The sequence below is a fragment of the Lathamus discolor genome, chromosome 20, assembly GCF_037157495.1.
Source record: "Lathamus discolor isolate bLatDis1 chromosome 20, bLatDis1.hap1, whole genome shotgun sequence".
In the NCBI taxonomy this organism is placed as follows: Eukaryota; Metazoa; Chordata; class Aves; order Psittaciformes; family Psittacidae; genus Lathamus; species Lathamus discolor.
In genome coordinates, this window is record NC_088903.1 from 5,857,299 (window position 1) to 5,882,508 (window position 25,210).

General features: G+C 56.9%; 2 protein-coding genes across 2 annotated transcripts in view; one reads left to right on the forward strand and one right to left on the reverse strand.

Moving 5' to 3' along the window:
• The window catches only part of GPATCH8 (G-patch domain containing 8), a 51,362-nt gene extending 41,130 nt beyond the window's left edge, over window positions 1-10,232 (reverse strand). Inside the window, exon 1 of the mRNA XM_065699247.1 lies at window positions 9,889-10,232. Coding sequence (XP_065555319.1) covers window positions 9,889-9,933 — 45 coding nt within the window. The 5' untranslated portion in view covers window positions 9,934-10,232. The remainder of the gene's footprint in view (window positions 1-9,888) is intronic.
• A 7,025-nt stretch (window positions 10,233-17,257) lies between these two features.
• FZD2 (frizzled class receptor 2) lies at window positions 17,258-20,331 on the forward strand. The gene has a single exon (XM_065699271.1). The coding sequence runs from the start codon at window positions 17,678-17,680 to the stop codon at window positions 19,349-19,351; it is 1,674 nt and encodes a 557-aa protein (XP_065555343.1). The 5' UTR covers window positions 17,258-17,677; the 3' UTR covers window positions 19,352-20,331.
• Window positions 20,332-25,210: the final 4,879 nt, after the last annotated feature.

Below are 25,210 nucleotides of genomic sequence, written 5' to 3' on the forward strand. Positions count from 1 at the left end.
TTTGCATGAAGCTCTTTGCCAAACCTTAAGTCTTGGAGCCCTCACACGTTTAACTGGGGAGTTCTAAAAACAGCATGTGAAAACTAACAAAAGCTGCCTCCGTGCAGGGCTGCAGACCTTGTTCTCCCTTACTTGGGTTGTAAATACTTAAGAGCTCCGGCCCAACAAATGCCATTTGGTCCAAGATTAAACACTGTGGAGTCACTGCATTTTCTGAAGTAATTCATGTTAAATAGGCAAGAGGGAAGTGAACTGCTGCTGCTGTCTCACTTGCAAGGTCCCAAACACTGCAGCAGTGAGACCCAGTCAAGTATAATTTAATATAAAAAGAACTTCATCACTATTTCATCCCAAAATCTTTAGTGGAAAGAATTCTTGCCAATAAATTACTCCCTGCAACTAAAAGGAATTGTTAATTTCAGCCCATTTATCATCAGAGTAAGTTTACTATCACAGAATTAATACTCTCCTCTACAGGAGGCACCTTTTCATGAAGGTGAGCAAAGACAAAGCATCAAATGACACAGATATTACAGGTGGGGGGGGGAAACACCGCCCTTTAAAAGCGCCTTCCCAGTGTTCAAGGCCAGGCTGGACCCTGCTTGGAACAACCTGCTCTAGCAGAAGGTGTCGCTGCCCATGGGAGGGGTTTGGAACTGGATGGCCTTTAAGGTCCCCTCCAACCAAAACCAGCCCTGGTTCTACAATGATTCTATAAACTGCAAGGCGGAAGGAAAATGTGCCCTCTCCTTCCCTTCTGCTTCCCAGAAGGGTGTATCCAAACCCAGACCTGAGCACTGCAGTTTCTAAGTCACCTACAGCATCATCAACACAAGGAGGGAAGAACCATGGGCCTCTTCAACTGCTTCAAGGCCATTAGACCTCCCTGGGTATTAATTACCAGACTGCTCTTTGCAGTCTCTCCAAGCACAGAGGATATAAAGATGTCAGCATGCAGAATACATGCCATATAGTGCACATTCCTGATGGGAATTAGTGGTTTCTTTTATGAACAGCCCAAAGGTATGCGTGTATTATTTCACAAGAACAGTCAGGCTGCATTTCAGGAGCCAGACCAAACCATGAAACACAGCTCTCATGTGGAGATGGGAGAAAACTACAACAAAGGAGTAGCATAATGGAGATGTGAAAGCAATGGCTTCCTTTCAGAATGCCTTCATTCAGCTGTCCTTTCAGCTGCTGCTCAACAAGAGAGCTCAGTTACACCAACAGGATTATTAATACGAAAGAAGATGATGTTAAGTTACAAAACCCAACAGAAGGCAGATGTGAAGAGCCAGAATGAGGATACTTGGGGAAATGCTGCCTGCTTCACAAGTCACAAAGATGGACGACACTTTCACTGGTGTGAATGAAGTAAAATAGACAAAGGCTCTGGCATAAACCCTTGTGCCTCAGAGCACAAACGCCAGTGATGACTGGGAGGGAACATGCAGAATGCAGTTGGTGAGATACCAAAACAGAAACAATCTGGTTATGTCTAACACTGAGGTTCAGGCCCAGCTTAGGAAGGTGCACAGCAACATTGGCTCCTGTGGCCACACAGAAAGTCATTCTGCAGAACAGCCACACTGTGCTCCCCAATTCCTTAACTGCACTGGAAAGGAGCACAGCGTGCTCATGACTGCTTAACTGCACTTGAGAAGAATATCGCGTGCCCCCTAGATATTAAAAAATTAGTTTTACACTGATAGAAAATCAGGAAAAGACTCAAAGAAAAAATCATACTGCATTTACTTTAGAAAATGGAATTTTAAACCCCTAAAGCAAATCAGCACTCTTGTGCTTCTTATATTTATCCATCAATGCTATCAATAAACCTTCAACTCCCCAAAAGATTAAGTCAAGCCATAAAATCTGGGGTTGTTACCCACAAGTGCCACTTTAAACATTAAACCAAACCCACTCCCAGCCCTGAAAGCTCTGAAGGCATTTGGCTGCACACCAGCAGCTGAGACACTCGCAACATCTACAAAGAATGAGCACCCACAAGAAAGGCCATTTTCTGGTGCCCATGAAGCCAGGGAAGACACACTGGCTACAACGCATGGCCTGTTTCCAGTGTCTGCTCTGACATTACCCGCAGCCAGCCCAGGATGGATGAGCAGATCCAAGGTCTCACCAGTCCAGCAGCGGAAACCAAAGCAGCACCTGAACCCAAGTGAGCAGATGCTACCTCTCCAAACTCCTCACTGCCTGCACACACATGATAGGATCAAGGGAAAAAGCCCTTAGTGATTCCAGAAATAAATATCCCATTAAATGTGATATTTTCTTTTCTAAAGGAGATTGTGCAGTTCCAAGACCTCTGGAGGACCAGGCACATCAGCATCCATCAGCTTTTCCTGAACATGGCTCCTAGGACAACCCCGCAAGCGCCCTGCAACCAGGAACCTGTGCGAGTGTTGCCAGTCCAGCACCAGTGCAGTGGCCCAGGCAGACAGACACAGGAATCACTCCACACGGATCTGACAGAGCACCAGGCTCTCGCCTAACCCAGAGATTAGGAATTCCAACAAACCATAATCAGTATTCATCTCATATTGCATTTTGCACTTAGTTCTCTTTAAAACCTTCCTGGCTCAGTCAGCAGTTACCAGAGCTGCCAGTTTTGCAGAACCCTGAGCTTGACTGATGCAGGCCCCCCACCCACCACCTGACAGTGATACAGGCTACCAAGTGCCGCTATAGTTACACATGGGACAGAGGCAGAAGAAAAGCCAACACCAGGCAAAGATCAAGTATGAAAGGTCTAAGTGACAAGGTCTGCTAGAACTACCCCTTATTTTGTTTATTTGTGGGTCTCCATCAACAACATCCTCACTAACCCCACCTGTAAACTCCAGCCAGAGAGATGGGAGAGGGAAGGGGTTAACCCCAAATGCAGCTCACCATCACTAATCAACTGTTTGTTACACACAATCAAAACATAAGGGGTTTATCTTTTCTCTGCAGGATCCACACTGCGCTGTGTGCACTGACTGCAAATCTCCAGCAGTAATTTATGCTGCCCTTTTCAGCTAAGCAGGACCTGATGACTCCATAGGATGGAAGATCTCCAAAGCGTAACTGATGCAGACAACCATGCTGATGGTTAGAAATGCATCCAGAGAATTCAAAAACAACTCCAGGAGAGTGTAACTTGGGAGTGTTTCCTGAATATTCATTATGCACCCAGAAGAAAACACATTTTTAAGACCAAGATGTACTTTAGAATGCCTTCATCCAACCCTGCTCACACTGGAAGCACTCTTGGGTCAGTTTAAAGGATGTGTGGTTTCTCGAAACTATAAAAAGCAGCTTTGTACTAGTACCTGAAAGCCTTTGTTAATGCTTCCCAGAATAAAGTCATCCCTTTTCCTGTTGTTCCCTGGAGAGACTATAAAGATGAAAAAAAAAAACCAAACCCCAGTTATCCTTTCCTAGGAACGCAGAGGTAAAGCACTCAAACCAGGGGGAGCTCACAGCCTGCCATCTGCTCTAAAACCCCACCCCAGCGCCTTCCCTTAAATAAGCCATGCAGGTGGAGGAGCAGGGACACTGCACATCTGCACCCCCTCCAAAACAGCTTCATGTTTACAGTCAACACCTCAGGAAAGCTGCAGCAAAACCTCACTGCAGGCAAACACACACAGCAATTATTCTGATAATACTTAACCTGGAAATCCTCTCCAGTCAATACAACAGAAGCAATCACCTTTGGGTCTGAATTTAACCTGGCACCTTTTGAAAGCAGCACCTTGTAATTACCCCTTGAGAAGCTGATGGCACCTTATGTTTACCAAACTGAAAGTTAATTTTGATGGAAAAATTCTACTGTCAAGCCCAAAAACACTGAAAAATCCCATGCCAGACCACATACAAAACTACTCATCAAGAGCTTGAAACTAGGAAAATGTGCACAGAAATACCTAGAGCTGTCCAACTAAAACCATGTTCTCCATCTGAGAGATAAACAGCTCGTACAAAGCAGTAGAAGCCAGAGGCAGGGCCCTCCTTCGCTGTGCTTTGCATACTTTGGCACCAAACAAGAACAATTTAAATGTCTTTCAGATTCCTTCTGCTGTTACAGCGCCAGCAAGAAACTGTTCCAGCACACCAGGGACTGCTCAGTTCTTCAGCACTTCCAGCAGCCCGACCGAAGAGTGCTAGCATCGCTCTCAGGCTCCCAGTTTTCTCTCAGCCATTTCTTAACATACCTCACTAGGGAAGATGCTGCAGCTTCCAGCACATGTATCCTCATGACTAGCAAGGACTTTCAACCTCAGAATCACAGACTGGGCACAGTCCTTCTCCTCAGGCCTGCCCCATCAGTCTCCACCAGCCTGTGTTCGTGCTGGGGATTGCCACGACTCAAGCACAGGCCCTTGCATTTGGCCTTGTTAAACCCCATGAGTTTCATAAGGTTCCACCTCTCCACCCTGTTCAGGCCCCTCTAGATCCCATCCCTTCCCTCCCAGCGCATCAACCACACACAGGAGATACAGAGAAAACACCCTGCTGGGACATCAATCATTTTATATCCTTGATATCATTTACGTATCACCAGAAGCTTCCAAGCTTCCATTGTCCAGTCTTCCTTTTTTTTTTTTCCCTTAATATGGCATTTACTTGATAAAGGACTGTTTCTAAGCCAAAATGTCACAGAAAACCTCCCTCAGGAGCATACTGACTGATCCAAACTAACTCATTCCACCAGCCTTGGTACCACTCAACATTTTTATCAATGACCAGAAGGGAAATAGAGCAACTGCTGACTCTGTTTGCAGATCATGAAGCCCAACAAACAGTAAGCAACAATGTGGGCAAGGTGTTTGTACAGAGGAACCTGATCCTGCCAGGTGGCCTGAACTCACTAGCACAGAGTCCGTTTTCCTCCCAGAGCCTGTACAAACAGCCCAGCAGCACAGACTGCACCCAAGTAGGCAAGAGGAATCCCAGTTAAAAGCTCTTCCAGCAATACAGTAGCAAAAAGGATAAAAACCAGCAGTCCAATTGCATGTAACAAAGGAAGAGCAAGTAAGAATAAAGCAGCAAGAGAGATCTTTATCTCTGCACATTATACAGGCTATTCCAGACTCCTCTATGCAAGTCTTCCAGTCACAAATGTCATTTAAAATGACAATATGCAGTCTCTGGCAGCACAGAGGAAAGCCACCAACTTGCTTTGCTGCATACCCCATGAGGAGGCCCAGCCTGCTGAAGGATATAAAAATCAAATACATGTGCCTGAGGCAGCACCTAAGAAACAAAGTGAAGTTGAAGCCACCAACAATACACACCATTGGAAAGACAGATGTGGAAGCTCCAGCTGCCCGGTATGCTAAGCTGCTTGGGAACAAATCTGAGCCCTGCCATTCTGCCAGTTAAAAGCATCAAATCCCCATGCCAGCAGCAGTCAGCTCAACCTGCTGGAAGCACAGACCAGCCAGGACCAGCAACGTGCTCGCTGTGCTCTTCAGATTCTTTGGGGAGTTAAGAAACAAACACCTATCTTCTTGGCATAAGCAAAACCCCCAAAACTGAGTGGTTTTTCAACCCAGTTTACAAACCCCAGCATTAAGCTTGATGGAAGTGTTCTTCTGTTATATAGACTATACAACAAACTAAAAAACTAAGAGAACAGTTTGTGTTACGTATGGCTAATGATGCAAGTGCGTTCATGTAGGAGGAGGAAATTATTGTACATATATACACATATGGCTGGTAATATTTCTGCTTCAACAATGAAAAAAGAAAAATGAGAAAGCTAGAACAAGAAAACATGCTCTCAACATCTGCGAGTAGCTGGGAGCTCCACTGGATTTCTGTGCTATGGAGACACCCACAGTGTTCATTCTTGGAGTTCAGTACAGTTAGTCTAGAGACTAAAATCACTGCAATTACAAAAATAACACTAAAAAGTAGTATTACTTATTGCAGCAGTCTCATGTATTCACACAGCTTTCAGTAACGCTTCTAAAACACTGAGCACAGTCGACAGATACCGTTCATCCCTACTGGATGTGACAGTGGTTCCCAAGTCTGTGCCGCGGGGAAGCCAGTCAGTCAATCACGGAGACAGCAGAGGCACCCAGTGACAGACACCCGCGACAGTAAGCACTAAACTCCTCTAACTGAAGGATGAAGCTTGTCAGCAGCCCACTCCAAAAAAACCCCTTTGCAATGGAAAATGGAAAAAGATTGGGATATATCTGGGTAAGGCATCCAGCAGACTTAACTTGCCATTTCAGAGCCTACAGAGAGGAAAAAAAAGGAAGGTCACCAATATCCTTCCCCCTTTGGTAACTCATCTCAGTGCCTGAAGCCTCCCAGGCAAACTGCTGTGCTACCTGGGTCAGGGAAGATGAAGTATTAATGGACAGAGCAAAGCAAAAAGCCTTTCACTGAAGCTGCCCTCAAGTTCAGCACATGCAAAATACGGTCAAAACTAGGGGCTTGCCCTTGAGTTCTTCTAAGATTTGAGAGCATGCAGCAAAAAGAGGATCTACAATCTCTGTGCAGCTTCTAATGCTACACAACAAAAACAAGACACTCCTATAAAAAAAAACCCAAAAGCTGTTTGACCACCTCACTATGGTGATATCCTCCAATGCCATTTCCTGCTCCTTTGGCACTTCCAACTTGCAAATCATCCGTAGCTCTGAGGCTCCTTCCACCCTACGACAGAGAGGACTTGGAATCATTTCAGAGTACGTAATCCTCCTCTCCCTCCACAGCATGATCTTTAAATCCTCCAGATAAATGATCTTCTTACCCTTGCACTAGCTGCTCTTTTCCGTAGGGTTACTTGCAACCTCCTGAGAGCATCTCCATTCCCTCTGCTGCTTTCATTACACCCAGAACATCACTTTGGCTGCAGCCCAAGGTCCCCCACTCCCCCTTATTCCACCAATCCTCAGCTGATCCCTCTGCTCAACAACCTTTCTCCCCCATCACCATTTTATGCACTTCAGACCATTCACGCCTCCTTTCTTCTCGGCTGGTTTAGGTCCCTTCCTTTCTTCCCTCCAGTGCTGTACATTTCCACTCCTGCCTTCCCTTATCACCCCGAGCTTCCTTTAGTCCATCACAGGGGAGGGGAAAGAAGCCCTCAGCAGCTCTCTTGCCTTTAATCCCTTTCCCTCCAGCATTTCAGAAGCTCAGAAACTCGACTATCACCTCTGCTACCCCTGCCCTGCTAACCTCACCTCTGCCCTGCCCACACCGACACTCCACTCATGCTTCTGCCAAACTAATCCTCCCAAACAGATTTTTTCCTGTTTCTTTCCTGAAAGAAGGCTAACAACAATACAGAGCACTCTAAACCACTCTATTTTCATCCAGAGATTCTTCCATTAACCACATCACTAATCCCAAGGCATCTGCTTTTCTTCCAAACAGCTAAAAGGTCCCTGACCTTTTGTTTCTCGTCCTCTCACACATCCTTTTATTCCATCAAGAAGATCACTAGGAGGAAAGAATCCACGAAGGAAATCTGAGGGATCTCTGCAGCCTCCCTCACCACATCCATCCCTGCTTTGAGCAGTGCAATTTTAAATCTCCCTTTTGCCATGCCTACCTGGGGCTCACCAGACCAGCAGCAGCACAGGGACATGTTCAGTCATACTCAGTCAAAGGATGGAAATTTCACCTGCTGAAGCTTACATTCCAACTGTTAGGAGCTGCATGAGGAAGGTGCCTTAACACCGACAGAAACACTCCCACAAAGGGAGCCTGCATTTAAATTTGTGACTTCACACTAACACAGTGTCTTATTTTTGCTGTAGTTTTGAGAGCAGGATTTCAGAGGAATGAGCAAAAGCTGCATGCTGAAGGCGTATTTTTACCTACGCTTAGCAACGGTCAGAGCACAGCTTTCACCATGGACCTGCAAGCACTGGGCATATCCAACCAGTTCCTTTACTCCACAACAGTGTTCTATCTCAAATGACCTCCATCTCAGTATAAAGAAAAAAAAAAGGCAAAACTCTTCTCTGAAAGTGATTTTGATGAAGAGGGAAAACTAAGGTTGAAAAAGCCTTCCTCCAGCATATACTTCAGAAAAAACCGCCAGCCTAACCAATTGCCAGGGATATGTGCACAGGCTCTTGGGCTCCCACCAATTCACTGCAACCTTGGCCAAGACACCTGGGCCCAGTCTCCCTTTAATCAGCTCTTTCCTAACTCATGATTTCACATTCAGTCCTCAGCAACCCTTAAGCAACTCCAAGCTGTTCTTCCCAGAGGACAGGTTCCACTTTTCCTTCATATGAAGCTTTAACATACAAAATAAAATGTCTTCTCCCTGGCAAATGTTCAGGGAGGAGAGAAAGGAGAAGTTACCCTGCTGCAAAAATAAACCCTACCTTTTCCTTTGGTACTCTACTCTGTGGGAAAGCCAGTGAAATGCTGTTATGGGGCACAGACAAAAGTCCCAATTTAAAACAGTGCCCTTTCTTAGAGTCAAGGGAAAACAGGGTTGTGACAGGGTTGTTGTTTTTGAGCATGCTCGACAGCTTTTAAGATTGGAGCCCTGTTTCCTCTCTGACATCACTACACATTCTCCCTGCATGACCAATGCAGTGACACAGTAACAGGTTTTGCTGCTACAATCATTTATTTTCTTGCAAAGAGGTTGCCCCACAAAGGGAGAAGGAGGACAAGGAGCAAAAGGTACAGGTGAAGGAGCTGTGCAATGCACAGAGCTCACTGGTTGCTTGGCTACACCCTGCAGTACCTGACCTGGTTTGGGTTCTTCATTCTCTCCCCGCCTCTCCCAAAGCAAAGTATTACGAGAAACATACTTTCAAACCCAGGATCTGGCTCCACTTCCTGAAACAAGAACTTCGAAAGCAAATCAGACCAGTTGCATAGTAATTACGACTCATTTCTTCGTGTAAGAAAAAGCACAATGCAAACCAGCCCCGGTGGTTAGGGCTGCTTTAGGAAGCTGTACCTAGATAAGGTAATGCAAACAGAGCAGCCTACCACAGACACCTGTGTCCTCATTCTAACGCAGTTGAATGACGACTTATGAAGCTTATACTCCCAGACATCCACAAGGAACAACATACGTGAACGACTACTGGATGTGCTGGCTGCTTTCAAGATCACAACTTAATGCCACATTAAGTATAATTATGCAAGCGCTGCAACTATCAGGAACCCTCCCGTATCTCTGGAGTGGAAAGCACCGTTCCAACTTCGGGCTCCTGAAACAAGGACGACACAGAAAAGCTCATCAACAGCTCTTCTCGAGCTGCGGCTGTTCTTTTGTTTTTCTTTCTGACCTCGAGACTCTCTCGGGCTGAAGTCGGAAAACAAAATGTCATTGTTCACCCTTAATCAGACAACGTCCATTTTCCCGTTGTTTATTTAAATCCCCTGTAAAACACCAACAGCGGCGCTAATTACGGCGAAACACTCATGTTTTCTTCCGGGGGGGGGGGGACGGGGGACGGGGGACGGGACTGAGAAAGGTTTAGAGGGAAAACGCGTTTCCCACTACGGAGGAGCCGCTGGCACCAGCGGGGACAGCCCTGGTGGGGCTCGGACTCGGGCCGGGTCGGTGAACTCCGCCGTTCGCGCACAGCCCCCGGCCTAAGGCACCGCAAAGCCCCCAAACCCGCGATCCCGCGGTGAGGGTCACCTCAGCGGGAGCACCTCCCGCGGGTCACCTTGACAGCCGGTACCGGCCCCTCGCTCGCCCCTTTGTGCCGCTACCCGCCGCGGCGGAGCGCCGGGCCCGCGCACAAAGCCCCGCGGAGGGGAGCGGGGGGGGGGGGGGGGGCCGTGTGCGTGGATGGCACCGGCGCGCCCGGGCCTGAAGGGACCGCAGCCAAGGCGGGAGGCGCGGGGTCCCGCCCGCCGCGGCGCTGCCGTTACCTGGAAGTCCCTGTCCTCGTTGAAGCGGGAGAACCTGTCCGCCATTTTGCGCCGCCGCCGCCTCGCCTCAGCCCGGACCAGCCCCGCGTCTCTGGCCGCCTCCCCTCAGCACCGCCCCCGCCGCGCCGGACGGCCGCGCGCATGCGCCAGGCTGCAGCAGAGCCTGGCGGAGAAGGGGCTGGCTGGTCGGGGCCCGGCGGGGCGGCCGCCGGGGGATGGGAGGGGGAGCAGGACCGAGCAGAACCGGACCGGACCGGACCGGACCGGATCACGCACCGCCGCCCGCACCGTTAAACCTCCGCCACGGCTCCCACTGCAGTTCGGTGCACGCCACACACTGCGCAGGCGTCAACCCCCTTTGCTTGCGCGCGCATCTTGGCTGCGCATGAGCAGAGGCACCAAGGGATGAGGGAGGGGAAACTCGACCCGAGGGACGCGAGGGCGCGAACCCCGCTTCAGTCTTCCCGCCCTCTCCGAACTAACCAATAGGATTGCCCGGCTTCTTGAGTGACGGCGATGCCAACCAATAGGATCAGGGGTGGAGCTGGTGCTGGTTGACGGCTGGACCGGCGCCAGCGGGCGCGCGGGCAGCGAGGTGTTCAGCCGCGTCCTGGTACCCCCCAGGTGCGGCAGCAGGGCCAGGGCTGTGCCCGTGCCCGTGCCCCTGCGCTGGGCACTGGTGGGGCCGCACCTCGGATCCTGTGCTCAGCTCTGGGCCCCTCACTCCAAGAGAGACGTTGAGGGGCTGGAGCGGGGCCAGAGAAGGGAACGGAGCTGGTGCAGGGCCTGGAGCACAGCGGGGATGGGGAACGGCTGAGGGACCTGGGGGGTTCAGATGGAGAAGAGAAGGCTCAGGGGGGACCTGATGGCTCCCTACAAGTGCCTGACAGGAGGATGGAGCCAGGAGGGGCTGGGCTCTGCTCCCAAGGAACAAGGGATGGGACAAGAGGCACCGGCCTCAAGCTGCACCAGGGCAGGTTTAGATGGAGCTGCGGAACAATTCCTGCCCCAGAGGGTGCTCAGGCATTGGCACAGGCTGCCCAGGGCAGGGCTGCAGGCACCGGCCCTGCAAGTGCTCGCACACTGTAGAGGAGGCCTCCATGCCGTGGGTTAGTGGTGGCCTTGGCAGTGCTGGGGAATGGTTGGACTTGATGAGCTTAAAAGTCTTTCCCAACCTGGTTGACTGCACAGGCATGGCCATGTCCCAGTGCGCGGTGCAGAGGAGCAGCACGCACCGGTCTCCATCTCACAGCAGCCCTTCGAGCACAGGGGCTGGGCAGACGAGCTCTTTCCCGCCCACCGCCGCAGCTGTCACCACCTGTCTCGGAGCGTGCTGGTCTGTATTCCCGTCTCCCCGCATCCCTGACAGCAGGAAAACCGGATTCCATCTGCCTCTCCATTCGTTCCTTCCCTTTCCCCATACCGGGAGCCTCACTGCCCGGATCCCTCCTGCATGCTGCCCTCTGCCGCCTCGTCGAGGCAGGATGAGGGGAAAGATGCCGGCAACGGGCCTCTGAAGCGTGATCACAGATTTAGAGCTCCATGTGCCCGCAAACCTGCAGCTGAGCTGCCCCCCTGGGACAGCGAGCCCTGCGCTGCGGGTCGGTGCAAGGGAGGACCGAAGCCGTGGTTGTGCTCTGCAGCCCGCAGCAGAGCTCACTCGATGTATCCCTGCAGTGTTCCAGGCTGGGCTGCACTGCTGGAACTCCTTCACAGAGCTTCTTCATGCACCATCTAACTTGCTAGGAGGGATGCTGCTTCTATCCTTCCCCCCCACCTCAGCATCCCTGTGAAATCCCCCTAATCCTGGCTCTGTCCCAGGACCAGTCAGCCCTGTGTACTGAGGAGGACCTTGTGGTTGAAAGCTGGGACCCCTGCATCACACGGTGGCTCTGAGAGCTTTTGCTGTATAGAAGAATGCTCGAATTTGCTCCTCATTGCCCTAAGAAAACCCTCAAGTGCCTGCCTGTGTTTTGCTCCGCTCCCCACAAAAACCTCAGCACCGGGGTCACCCACCTCATCCTGCATCAGGTCTCTGGAACAACCGGGTGAGGAGCAGCTGCCACAACCTCTCCCCTTCATGGGTCATGGTCTCTCTCCTGCCGACATCCCTGCGGCTCCTTGTACCTTGAGCCCTTGGCCCAATGGAGGGTGGAGGAGCTGAGATGCAGAGGGAGCAGCCTTCCTCCTCCTGGGAATTACCACTGTGCTTTCTGAGGGGACTGTCCCCTCCTCGTCCTCCCGAAGCACCCAGGCAAGTCCAAGCGGGCAGGTTGGAGCCGGGATCCCTGCCCAGGGCGCCCACCACAGAGGAGCAGCGGTCGAAGGGATGCTCGAGTCCTGCAGCCCTCAGACGTGGGGTGTCAGCGCCTGGGCTGTGCCCACGAGAGGGAGCTCCTGCTCCATCGGGTGGGCAGTAGGACCTCCAACCACCCACGGGCCCCCACCCTCCATGGGGTGGCCCTCAGGGAGATGGAGCCGCTCTGAGCTGGGTGGGATGAGCCGCGCCTGAGCCTCTGAAGCAGTTTTGTGAGGGGTCTGCGGCCCCGGCCCCACTCTGTGGCTGCGGGAGGGAGCTGGGGTGGCTCAGAATGAATGTGCCCCCCTTGGCTTCTCCCCATGCTGAGGGCTGGTCCCAGTGGAGACGTGTGGCTGCCAGGGACAAACCTGCCCCCCTCTGCCGCCTTCATGCCCCCTACCCTGAAGGGACTGGGCACGGGGACAGCTTCATGCCACCATCAGGTACACTGACAGATCAATGCCACCCCTAGGCGCAGGGCTCAGTCCAGTCCTCTGCTGGGCTTGCGGACAGCTCAATGTCCCCATTGGGCACAGTTCTGTGCCCTCCCTGGACACAGGGGTGGCTCTGTCCCCATTGGATGTTGGGTCGGCTCAGTGTCTCTGCTGGGTACAGGGACAGCTCAGTGTCCTTGCTGGGCACAACTTCATGCCGCTGTCAGGCACAAGCACAGTTCAGTGACACCCCCAAGGGTGGCACAGTGATCAGTCCATGCCTATGATGGACATGGGGACAGTTTGATGTCCTCCTCAGGCATAGCTCTGTGTCCCCGCTGGGCACAGGGGTGTCACAGTGTCCCCAGTGGGCTGGGGACATTTGAAGTGGTTGTGAGACACCATTGAGGCCGGAACAAGCCTCATGGTCCCACTGCAGCCCCACTACAGGGGCAGCTGGGTGGTGGTGGGGGACAGGCGGGGCACCCGGAGGCCCACCCTGGCCCCATGGCATGGGCTCACCAATGCCCCCTCACTCAGCCCTGACAGGGGCCAGGTATAAATAGCAGCCAGCTCTGTCACCTCCTGTCACATGCCCGGTCCTGACAGGGCCCCCCCACCCGTGGGGACACAGCTGTTCCCAGCTCAGTGAGGGGTGGCCATGGGGGCACCCCCACCGTGGGGACACCCTCCCCAGACAGGGGGCGCAGGCTGCCCACCCCAGGGCATCGCTGCCCACACAGGGCATCGCTGCCCTCAGGAATGCAGAGCCCTGTCCCGGGCGCTGGCACAGACCCCAGCACCCATTGCCAGCACCAGGGGCGTTTCCAACCCCAAAACAGAGCAGAAAGAGGGTGCCTCGTCCCCATACTCCCCCCCCCCCCCCCCATGCGCACAAACTGCCCCCGCTCGACCTGCAGCTCTAAAAATACCCAGAGCTCCTGACAGCGACAGCTGGGTGCGGGGGGACCCGCGGGGGGACGGGAACACCGGCGCAGCCAGCCCCGGGTGCCCTGGCCCTGCACCCAGCCCCTCTGAGACCAGAACTCCGTAAGGTGACTCCCTGCACCCCTCTGCTGGGCCTGCCCCCTTCTGCCAGTGGGGTACAGCAGGATGGTAGAATCCCAGCCTGGTTTGGGTTGCAAGGGACCTTACAGCTTATCCAGTCCCAATTCCTGCCATGGACAGGGACCCCTTCCACTGGAGCAGCTTGCTCCAACCTGGCCTTGACCACTGCCAGGGATGGGGCAGCCACAGCTTCTCTGGGCACCCTGTGCCAGCGCCTCAGCACCCTCACAGGGAAGAGCTTCTGCCTTAGATCTAATTTGAACTTCCCCTGTTTCAGTGTGAACCCATCACCCCTTGTGCTATCGCTGCAGTCCCTGATGAAGAGCCCCTCTCCACATCCCATCCCGGCAGCCACCTCCGTGCCCGGCCTTGCCCCCTGTGGCCAAGCAGCCACCGGCACGGAGCCTGCCCCGCTTGCCGCGGCCGCTGCGCCTCTCGCTTGTCCCCGGCCCTCCCCGCAGCCCCTAATCCATCTCTCGCAGCAGGAGATGCCTAAGCTGCCTTTTCATCCCGGCTCCTCCGCGCGCGAGCTGCCGCGCTCTCAATGCCGGCCCTGGCAGGAGATGTGTCGGACAAGCTGAGGGGCTCCGTCCCCCGCCAGCAAGGTCAAGGTGTGCTTAAGCCAACTTCCCCCTCCCTGCACCCGCCCGGCCCCGCGAGGGGTTTGTCTGGGACGCGCCATGGCACCGGGTGTCACGGCGCCGGGGGCCCTGCAGCCGGACCCTCACCTCAGTGGGGCTCGTACCCAGGGCTCAGCTCACCTGACCGGGGCAGCCTACAGTCCCGTCCCCCCCCCAGATCCGTTGCAGACCATCAGACCGGTTTAGACCAGTGCAAACCAGCAGGCACCGGTCCCTCCCCTCCCCAGCCCATAGGGCAGTGGGTGTGCAGCGGCTCTGGGCACGGGCGTGCAAACACGCACCAGTGGCAGCAGGAGCACCGCGGCCCGCTCCCATGTCACACCGCTGCTGGCTCTGTGTGTGCATGCACACCTATGTGCGTGTGCACTCGTGTGCCCACACACGCACGGAGGGGGTACCCATCCCTTTCTGTTCCCGTGGTGACAGCTCGCGTCCTCTGCTGGCACTTTGAGCCAGTGCTTTTGTGGCTGGTTTTAATTAGAGGACCTTAAGTGTGAAACAAAGCCAGGGGCCAGGGCCAGGGGGGGCCTTCCCCTGAGCTCCTGGGGGACCCCCGGGGGTCCCCATCCTGCGTGGCATCACCAGGCACAACAGCTCTGTCCTCATTCACCCTCCTGCCCAGCCCCAAGGGATGGGAAGGTGGGAGCTGGTGCTGTCAGGAGCCCCCCTCAAAATATTGCCCTCCGGGTGGTGCTGGCTTCCAGCCCAGGAGTGGGGCCATGAGTGGGGCTGGTGCCAGTGGCTGTGCCAGCCCCAGTCTCACCCCGGGTGTGCACCAGGGCTCCTGGCCCCATAGAGGGGGCTCAGAGAGGGGCCAGACCTGTGCTTTGTGCCCATGGCTGGGCTGGGGGTGCTCGGCCAGGACCTGGGGGGGTTCCAGAGGTGCCTCCATCCCTGGTCCTCCCATGGACCCCACAGCACTGGAGGAGTCCTGGGGACTGGGACTCCACAGGGACCACGTCCTGCTCGAGCAGGAAGACGGAAGCTGACAGCCTCTCTGGAGGTGGTGGCACCCACGGGCCACCTAGGGACCTCAGGGTGCTGAGGGCAGGGGACTGGCAGCAGTGGGTGTCCCCCAGTGCTGTACTGGGGTGCAGAGACAGTGGAGCAGAGGGCATGTCCCTCCCACTGCGCAGTTTCTGGGGGGTGCTGCAAAGGGGAGCTGGGCTGGTCCCATACTCCCGGTCATGCCCAGCCTGGCCTGCGGGCAGCACCCACCCTCCTCCTGCTGGGTGCCAGGATGGGTCCTTGTCCTTGCCCAGGTCCCCTCAGGGAAGCCTTTGGAGAGGGGGCAGGACCCCGCACTCCTGGATGATGGGACCAAAGGGATTCCCCGCCTGCCCTGCATGTCCCTGCAAGGCAACACCCGTGGGCAGCACCCCCAGCCCACCCTAGGGTCCCTCCTGGGGCTGGCTGACACCTCTGCTGCCATTCCCCCCTCCCCAGGAGGCCCCAGCACCTGCTCTGGATGGGACCATGTCCCTGTGTGTCCCCAATGCCCAGAGGTCCTGGGCACCCCTTGTCCATGAGCACCCCACAGCACCCAGGAGGATGGATGAGGAGCGTGGGGCCAGCCCCTGTCACCCCCTTTGGAAGTGACTTTCCCCCTCCCTGGGAAGAAACCAAAATCCAAAGCTTTTAGGAAGCCAAGATCCACGTGGCTGCACAGACACCCCCGATCCCCCTCCATCCCCGGGATGGGACGAAAGGCACCGAGGTTGGGGACACCGGGTGGGGGTGTCACAAGAGCCAGACCTTGCACCCATGGGCCCGAGGGGAGCTGGGGTTGGTGGCCGTGGGCTGGGTGCCCCCACCGGGGTACGGATGGGCACCCAGCAGCACCCATCCCTCCCCGTTCACCCACAGCCCCCCTATTCCTGCCTCATCCAGGGCCATGGGGACCCCCCCATTCCATCCCGGACCCCGTGTCCTGCCAGCGCCGCGGTGACAGGAGGGGGGGCGGGGGGTGATGGGTGCGCATCGTGTGCCCCGTCCTCCCCCCCCGGCTTTGATTCCTGAGCCCCCCCTGCCCTTCCCCCTCGGCCCGGAGCCGCGCAATGGTTTCAATTACGCTCTGAAAGGCGGTGGGGCCTCTTTTCACGGCAGCCCGGGCTTCTCCCGCTCACAACAAAAGCTTAAGTTACAGGAAAGGCAGAGAAAGGGAGGGCGGGCGGGGGGCAGGGAGGCAGCACAAGGGCCCCAGCACCCCCCCGGACCAAGCGGGCCCCTCCGGGCCCCCCCCAAGGCCCCTTCCTTGGCATGGTGCTCGGGGAAGGGCAGCCCCCCCCCGACCGCTGCCAAAGCTGCCCCAACGTGGGTGAGCGCCCGCGGGTGCTTCCCCACATGGGGGGTCTCTGGGTGTCTCAGTCACTCCCAGTGTGTCCCAGTCCCCCCTCCAGTGTGTTGATCACTCCCCGTGTGTCCCAGTTCCCCCTCCTCGGTGTGTTTTGGCCCACGCCGGTGTGCCCCGGCTCCCCCCAGATGTGCCCCAGATCCCTCCTGTGTGTCCCAGTCCCCCCAGTACAGTTTGGCCTCACCCCCCGTGTGTCCCCCCTCCGGCAGCACCCCGGGGTGGCTTCGGGAACCCTATGGGACCAAGGCCTGGGAGGGTGGAACGACCGGACCTGAGTGGGTGCCGGGGCGCCCGCGGGGGCGAATCCGCCCCCCGTGCACCCTAAAACGGGGACCGCTGCAGGGTGTCGGGGGGCTCGGCCCGGGGAGTTCCGCCGTGGCCCCGTCCCGACCCCGCGCCGCGAGGGGAGTTTTCACGGCAAGGAAGAAGTTTTGGGGGGGGGGGGGCGAAGGCGGGGGGGGGGGAGGGGGGGCAGCTGGGGGCGGGGCCTGGGGCTGCGGGGGGCGGGATAGCCGCGCCGTTTGAATGTGATTGGCGGAGGGGGGGGGGGCGGGGCGCGGGGGGGGCGCTCCTCCCGGTGGGGACGCGGCGCTGCCCCTCACAAAGGCGGCGGGAGCGTCCGGTGTGGCCGCTGCGCTGCCCCGACGTCCCGCACCCCCCGGGGACCCCCCCTCCGCACCCCCCCCCCCCGACACCCACCGACGCCGCCCGCACGGGTCTCCGCCACCGGGCACAGAGTCGGGGCGGGACACCAGGACCGCCACGTCCGAGCACCGGGAGCCGTCCCGCCGCGCACGGTAGAGCGGGACACCAGGAGCCATCCAGGCGGGACCTGAGCGTATCCAGTCACCGGGAGCCGTCCAGGCAGCGGGGGACCAGCAGCTCCGGACACGAGGAGCCGTCGAGGCAGCACCGGGCACGGCAGAGCCGGGCAGGAGGAGCGGCCGGCTGGGCACCGGGCACAGTAAACCCGGGCGCCGCAGCTCGGGGCGCCATGGGCCGCCCCAGCGCGCTGCCTGCCCTGGCGTGGCTGCTAGTGGGGCTGAGCGTGCCGGTGCCGTGCTGCAGCCAGCTGCACGGTGAGAAGGGCATCTCCATCCCCGACCATGGCTTCTGCCAACCCATCTCCATCCCACTCTGCACCGACATCGCCTACAACCAGACCATCATGCCCAACCTGCTGGGTCACACCAACCAGGAGGACGCGGGGCTGGAGGTCCACCAGTTCTACCCCTTGGTGAAGGTGCAGTGCTCGTTGGAGCTCAAGTTCTTCCTGTGCTCCATGTATGCGCCGGTGTGCACAGTGCTGGAGCAGGCCATTCCGCCGTGCCGCTCCATCTGCGAGCGTGCACGCCAGGGCTGCGAGGCCCTCATGAATAAATTTGGGTTCCAATGGCCGGAGCGGTTACGCTGTGAGAACTTTCCCCGGCACGGTGCCGAGCAGATCTGCGTGGGGCAGAACCATTCCGAGGATGGCGGCTCACCGGCGCTGCTCACCAGTGCCACCCCCTTGGCCGGCCAGGGCACTCCAGGAGCCCCTCGTTATGCCACCCTCGACCACCCCTTCCACTGCCCGCGGGCGCTGAAGGTGCCCAGCTACCTCAACTACAAGTTCTTGGGTGAGAAGGACTGTGCAGCGCCCTGCGAGCCCACCCGTCCCGATGGCCACATGTTCTTCAATGAGGATGAGATCCGTTTTGCCCGCATCTGGATCCTCATCTGGTCTGTCTTGTGTTGTGCCTCCACCTTCTTCACTGTCACCACCTACCTGGTGGACATGCAGCGTTTCCGTTACCCCGAGCGACCCATCATCTTCCTCTCAGGGTGTTACACCATGGTGTCGGTGGCCTACATCGCTGGCTTCGTGCTGGAGGAAAGAGTCGTCTGCAATGAGCGTTTCCAGGAGGATGGGTACCGCACGGTGGTACAGGGCACCAAGAAGGAAGGTTGCACCATCCTCTTCATGATGCTCTACTTCTTCAGCATGGCCAGTTCAATCTGGTGGGTCATCCTCTCCCTCACCTGGTTCCTGGCTGCTGGCATGAAGTGGGGCCACGAGGCCATTGAGGCCAACTCCCAGTACTTCCACTTGGCCGCCTGGGCCGTGCCAGCTGTCAAGACCATCACCATCCTGGCCATGGGGCAGATCGACGGGGACCTGCTGAGCGGCGTCTGCTTCGTGGGCCTCAACAACATCGACCCTCTCCGGGGCTTCGTGTTGGCCCCACTCTTTGTCTACCTCTTCATCGGTACCTCCTTCCTCCTCGCCGGCTTCGTCTCCCTCTTCCGCATCCGCACCATCATGAAACATGGAGGGACCAAAACAGAGAAGCTGGAGCGGTTGATGGTTCGCATTGGGGTCTTCAGCGTCCTTTACACGGTCCCGGCCACCATCGTCATCGCGTGTTACTTCTATGAGCAGGCTTTCCGCGAGCACTGGGAGCGCAGCTGGATCAGCCAGAACTGCAAGAGCTTGGCCATCCCCTGCCCGCTCCACTTCACCCCCCGCATGACCCCTGACTTCACCGTCTACATGATCAAGTATCTCATGACTCTCATCGTGGGCATCACCTCCGGCTTTTGGATATGGTCGGGTAAAACCCTGCACTCATGGAGGAAGTTCTACACGCGGCTCACCAACAGCAAGCAGGGCGAGACCACGGTGTGACCCCCCTGTGCCCAGCCACCTCTGCTGCCCTTTGCTTTTCATTGGGGTTTTTTTGGGGGGTTATTATATATTTTTTATTTTTAGATTATTAACGTCTGAGGGGTGTCTCTTTCTCTTTGATTTTTTTTTTTTGTAATTAAACCTGTAAATAGCATTTGTAAAATTAATTATATATTTCTATTTAAAACAGGGTAAAATAGGAGGGGAAAAAAAAGGAGAAAAACGAGGGGGAAAGAGAAAAGAGAAGGGGAAAGAGCGAAAGGAGAGGAAAAAGAAAAATGAGAGAAAAAGGAGAAGAAAATGAGAAGAAAAATGAGACAAAACGAGGGAAAATATAAAAGGGAGAGAAAAAAGGAGACGAGAAGAAAAAGGAGAGGGAAAGGGGTGGAAAAAAGAGAAAAGGAGAGGAAAAAGAGAAGGGGAAAAAGGGGGAGAAAAGGTGAAAATATTAAAAACATAGGAAAAAACAGGGAGAGGCAAAAAGGAGAGGAAAAAGAGAAACAGGAGAGGAAAGCTGAACGGGAGGAAAGGGAGGGAGAAAGGATGAGAAAAAAGCCGGGGGAAAGGGAAAAAATTCCCTTCCGAGCCTGGGCAAGGGTCCTGCCTTCGTCTCCCCTCTAGATGCCGTCTGGTTTCCCCTCCCCGCTGTGCCGCGATGGCCGAGGAACGCGAAAGGCAACGGGATCGGGAATGGCTCCTGCCCACTCCGGCCCTTCCCTGCCCTGCCAGCCCCCGAAAAAGCGGGGGGAAAGACAAAACCCCACTGAAAATCCGATTTTTCTTCTTTCCCTTGGAAACTCCCCTAGGAAAGTTGATTTCCACCCCCCCACCCGCCGCCCCTTTGCTGGCTCCCCCAGGACGGGGCTGTGTTTGTGTGTGTGTCCCTGGCTGGGGTCCCCGCCTGTCCCCTGCTCGGCCACACACTTTTCCTCCCAAATCCCTTTTTAAGCCGTCCTGCAAATACAAACGAGTAAAACCAACCGGTAACTTCTTCCTTAGGGCTGCTTTATTTCCCCCCCAAAAAGTAAGAAATTAAACTGGGGGGTCCCATGGGCGCTGCCGGGCCCCCCACTTCCATCTCACTGCGGGGATGAACCAGCGGCTCCCTCCAGCTGGAACAAAGCGCCTTGCAGTGGGGAAAGGATCTATTTAACCCCAAAGTAAGGAACTTTTGGGTTGTAGAGGGAGGGGGGGACCTCTCCTGTGCGCCCCCCCCCCCGGGAGGAAACAGCTGACATTTCCTACAGGATCAGGGGGGTTGGGCTGTGCGTGGTCCCCTGATCCCGAGTCTCTGGAGGGAAGTGGGTCCCAGCTTCAGTTGGGCTTGTTGGGATCTGGGCGATGCTGGGGCTGGGCTATGGGACGTTTGGAGCTGGAGGGGGCTGAGCAGGGCTCCGGGAAGGGAAGGATGGATTTAATCAGCTGCATTGCATTGAAATCAACCAAAAATACTCTTCCCAAAATGGAGAGGGAGACCCGGGAAGCATCGACCCAGGACCGGCCCCGGGAAGCCTCAGCTCCTGTCGCCAGCTTCAGGGTGTTTCAGGGTGTTGGATCCTCCGGCAACAAAGGGGCATTGGGAGGATTGAGCCATTCACTTTTCCCCAGCAAAACCCCGGGATAATTCCAAAACCCCATTAAAAGTCCCAATTCTCCAGCGAAGGGAAGCAGGAGCCGAAGGGGTTAAGGCAGTGCCTCTCCAGCACATTTTGGAAAGGAAAAACTCTTTGGATCCGGTTTAATTTTCCAGTGATGACTTGGAAAGGGGGAGAGGAGAGGGGGGGAACCATATCCAGGGTTTTTCCCCCTTCCCATGGTTTGGAGAAGCCATTTGAGGGCCAGGACAGGCCCCCCCCGGCCCCCAACCCACCTTCACCTTCCAAAATGGGAATGAAAAGAGGAAAATGGGGGTGATTTTCTCGCTGATGATATTTTTACTCCTTCCCAGGGGGGAAAACCGCATTGGCAGGGACATTGGGAGGACGATGAAGCCAAGGGGATGGGGAGCCCCCCCTCGCAGCCCTCAACTCTCTGCACCCAAAGGTGCCATCACATGGGGGGGTGCACCCTTGCCATGGGGATTGCGTTGCCCTTGGGCTGGTTCTCATTATCCGGGTGGAGGATCCCACTCCCCAGCAGGCAGATCCCACCCAAGCCTGCTTTGTTTTCCAGAGGCGAAGCGCAGATCGCCGGGGGACGAGGGGGAATGTAAACTCTCCACCCAGGAATGCAGGAGCTGGGAAATGGATTTGCTTTTCAAGGCTTATGTGTCCCAGCTTATGGAAAACAGAGCTGGGATTACAGCGGCGGAGGCCGGGCGCTGGGAGTGCTGAGCACCCCATGGGTGCTGCTGGCACCCACCTGGGGGGCTGTGTCCATGTCACCCCTTACTGGCCTCATGGACTCCTGTGATGTTTGGATTTAGAACTGGAGAGTTGGGCTGGATCCTGCCCCAGCAGCAGCCATGTGGCTCGGCCCAGGGCCTCTCAGAGGTGGTTTTGGTGCAAGTTGGAGGTTTTCGGAGGGTTTTGGCTCTTGGTGCTATTTGCAGCCCAAGTGGGGAAGGAGCAGGAGGGTGTCTGTGAGACATGGTCATTGTGTGTCCTTTCCGTCCCCTGGGCTGTCACCCCAGCCGTGGGTCATCCTGCACCAGGTTAACCCTAGGGAGAGGTCACCCCAAGGATGGAGCTCCCTGGGGATAGGCCACCCTGGGGAGAGGTTATCCCTGGTCTGGGTCACCCACAGAACAGGTCGCTGCATGTCCAGCTAACCCCAGGGACAGGACGCAGGGGGCAGGGGACAAGGGACAGGGACCTTGTGGCTGCACACCAGCCCTCCCAGGCTGCTGAGTCCCATCCTCCTCTTCCTCTCTTAAGCCAAGCAAAGAGAGAGCAAACGCCAGTGGCGGGTCCTGCCGTGTTCCCTGTGCGGCCGTGCTGGGGGTCCTTTGATGTCCCCTGATGAGCACCGCTCTGTTTTCACAGCTGCCCCAAGCAGCAGAACTCAACTGAAGTGCAGCCGGGCCCCAGAGCACACACAGCTCATCACACCAGTGCCTGGAAGCTCACAGGGCTCGTTCTGGTGGGGACAGGGGGTCCCAGGAGGAGCTGGTGTGGGGTGATGGGGCTGGGCTCCACCCCAGCAGGGACACAGCCCCAGGGTGAAACCAGTGCAGAGAGCGGGTGCTGGAGGGAGGGACTGGTCTCACTGGGGGAAGGATGGGTCATAGGATGTCCCCAGAACTGGCTGTCTCAGTGCTTCTGTCCCCCAGGCTGGGGTCACTCCTGTCCCCTGGCTGTCCTGTCCCTCAAACCATAGGCTCCTGTCCACACATCCATGGGCTCTCCTGTCCCCCTGGGGGCCCATCCCATGGGCTGTTCTGTCCCCATGGCCCTCAGGCTCCCCTGTCCCCTGGTCTGACCCATCCCCTGTCTCCTGGGGTCTCCCCTCTGTCCATGGGAGCTGTCCCACCAGCTCAGCACCAGGTGACAATGCCCGCGGGGCACTGGGGTCCCTGTCCCTTCTTGTCCTGTGTCCCCAGCAGTGATGGGGAGGGGGGGCAGCCGGAGGTGTCCAGGAGCAGGGGTATGATGAGGGACAGCTCCCGGTGCCCCACCGCTCACTGCTATTACCCATGAACGGTGTGACATCCCCCAGCGTCCCAGCGAGGACATCGCTGCCTGCGCACGGCTCCATGCGCCTCAGCCTCCAGGAGGACGGAGCCCGCAGGACTCGAGCCCCCGGGGACGGCCCGCGCTGGTCTGAGAGCCCCCCGGGGTGCTCCCGGCCCGCCCCGGCCCCGCTGCACCCCCCGACCGCGGGCGCTGGGGCGGGATCTGGCAGGGGCCGGCAGCGCCTGGCCCGGCTCCAGCGGGGACAGGCGGCGGCGCTAAATCGAGCTCCCGGCGGCGCCGCTCTTAAAGGAGCCGGAGCGGCCCGAGCGCGGGCCGCGCGCCCCGGCAGCCGGGATGGCTCCGGCCGGGGGGGGCTTCCCGCGGCGAAGGGAAGGGTCCCGCCTCCCTCCCGACGTCCTGCCCTGGCCACGCGCTGTGTGGGACCCCGTCTCCGTGCGGGGTCATGCCTGAAGGGGGTGGAGGATGCGGGGCCATCCCAGCTGCCCCCTGGAGAGCTTGGGACGGGGAGATGCGATGCGCTGTGTCACTCCCCGCGTCCTTCCTGGAAAACACGGGACGCACAGGCGTGTTTCCCCATATCCATCCCAGCATCCCTCTTGGAGGATGGAGGCTGGATGGAGGTGGTACGGGTGGGCATGGGACCCCTCTCCATCCTGGTGTACCTCCTGAAGGACATAGGATGGACGGACACGGTTCCCCACCTCTGTCCAGCACCCAGTCCAGAGAAACAGATGGATGCACAAGGGATGGGTGAACATCCCTGTCCTGCTGCACCTCCTGGAGAACAGCCGTCTCCCAGCATCCCTCTTGAGGATGGTGGATGGATGGAAGGCGGATGGGGTAGGCACGGGACCCCATCTCCATCCCGGAGAACATGGAACAGATGGACACTGCTCCCCACCTCCATCCAACAGCTCACCCAGAGGATGGGATGGGGATGGGATGTGCCCGGTCGGGGGCGGCTCCGGAGGCGGTGTCGCCGCTGGATGCGGGAATGTTTTTGCAGCTGGAGCCGATCAGGGGCGGGAGGGGCCCGGCGGGGGGAGGGGAGCGAGGGGGGAGGTGCAAAGGGGAGTGCGTCGTTGTGTGTGGGGGAACGTGTGTAAGGGGGTGTGCAAGGGGACGGGGCTGTGCGTGCACAAGGGGTGTGCGAGGGGCGCTGTGGAGGGGGAGGGTGCGTGTCACAAGGGAGCTTGTCCTCGAGCAGGAACATGCGGGTCTGTGCACACGTGTGCAAGGAGGGGACACACGTGTCCTCCATGATGGAGCATCCCCCAAAACTCAGGATTCCCCATTGCAGGGATGCTCCGTGCACACTTACGGCAGCATGCCACGGTGCATACATGCACATGGACTGCGTGTGTGCACGTTCCCCAGCCATGCATGCGCACCCCACACATATGCACATCTCCCCATGTTGGCGGCACCCCCCGTACACATGCTCACACCCCAGGCCCACGTGCAACCTTCCCGTGTGCATGCGCACGTCATGCACAGACCATGGATGGATGGATGGGTGGATGGAGGGAGGGATGGGTGGATAGAGGGATGCAGTGAGGAATGGCTCCCCTCGCAGGGCCGTGCCTTTGCCTGCACCACCCTCTGCTGCCCGCTGTGGAACCCGCCCGCGGGGTTCGGAGCCGAACGGGGGATTGTTGGTTTTATCTTCTGCAAACCATAGGTCAAAACCCATTTAATGCTCTTTGGGTTTGGGGGGGCGGGGGGGGGGGGATTCACTAAATCCGGTGTCTGGTTTAAGAAACCAAAATGCGTCGTCCCTCCACTTTTGAGGTGTTACTTCAGCCGCAGTTCTGGGGACACGGGGCTGGATCCATGCTGGTGCTGCGAGATCCGGCTGCCATCGGTGTGATGAGCTGTGCGGTGGGTCCGATCTCAGCGCCAGCCCCATGGTTGAGGTGCAAAGCCTTGCTCATCGCAGGGATAAGTCCCTGAGCCTGTTGCCATCTCCCCACACCGAACACTGCCTGTCCTCGAGCTGTCACCCCCAGGTGGGTGCGATGGCACGGGGTTGGGACTGAGGCTCCCTGAATCCTGGGGAGCTGCTGCTGCTCCCTGTTTGAGATCAAACTGAACCTTCAAGGTGTTAAATCTGCTTTTCCAGTGGTGGGTGGGCGCTGATCCGTGGGGATGCTCCCCCCAGCTCGTCTGGGACAGGGTCAGGGACCGGGTGGCCATGGGCAGGTTTAGAGGGGTGATTTTGGGG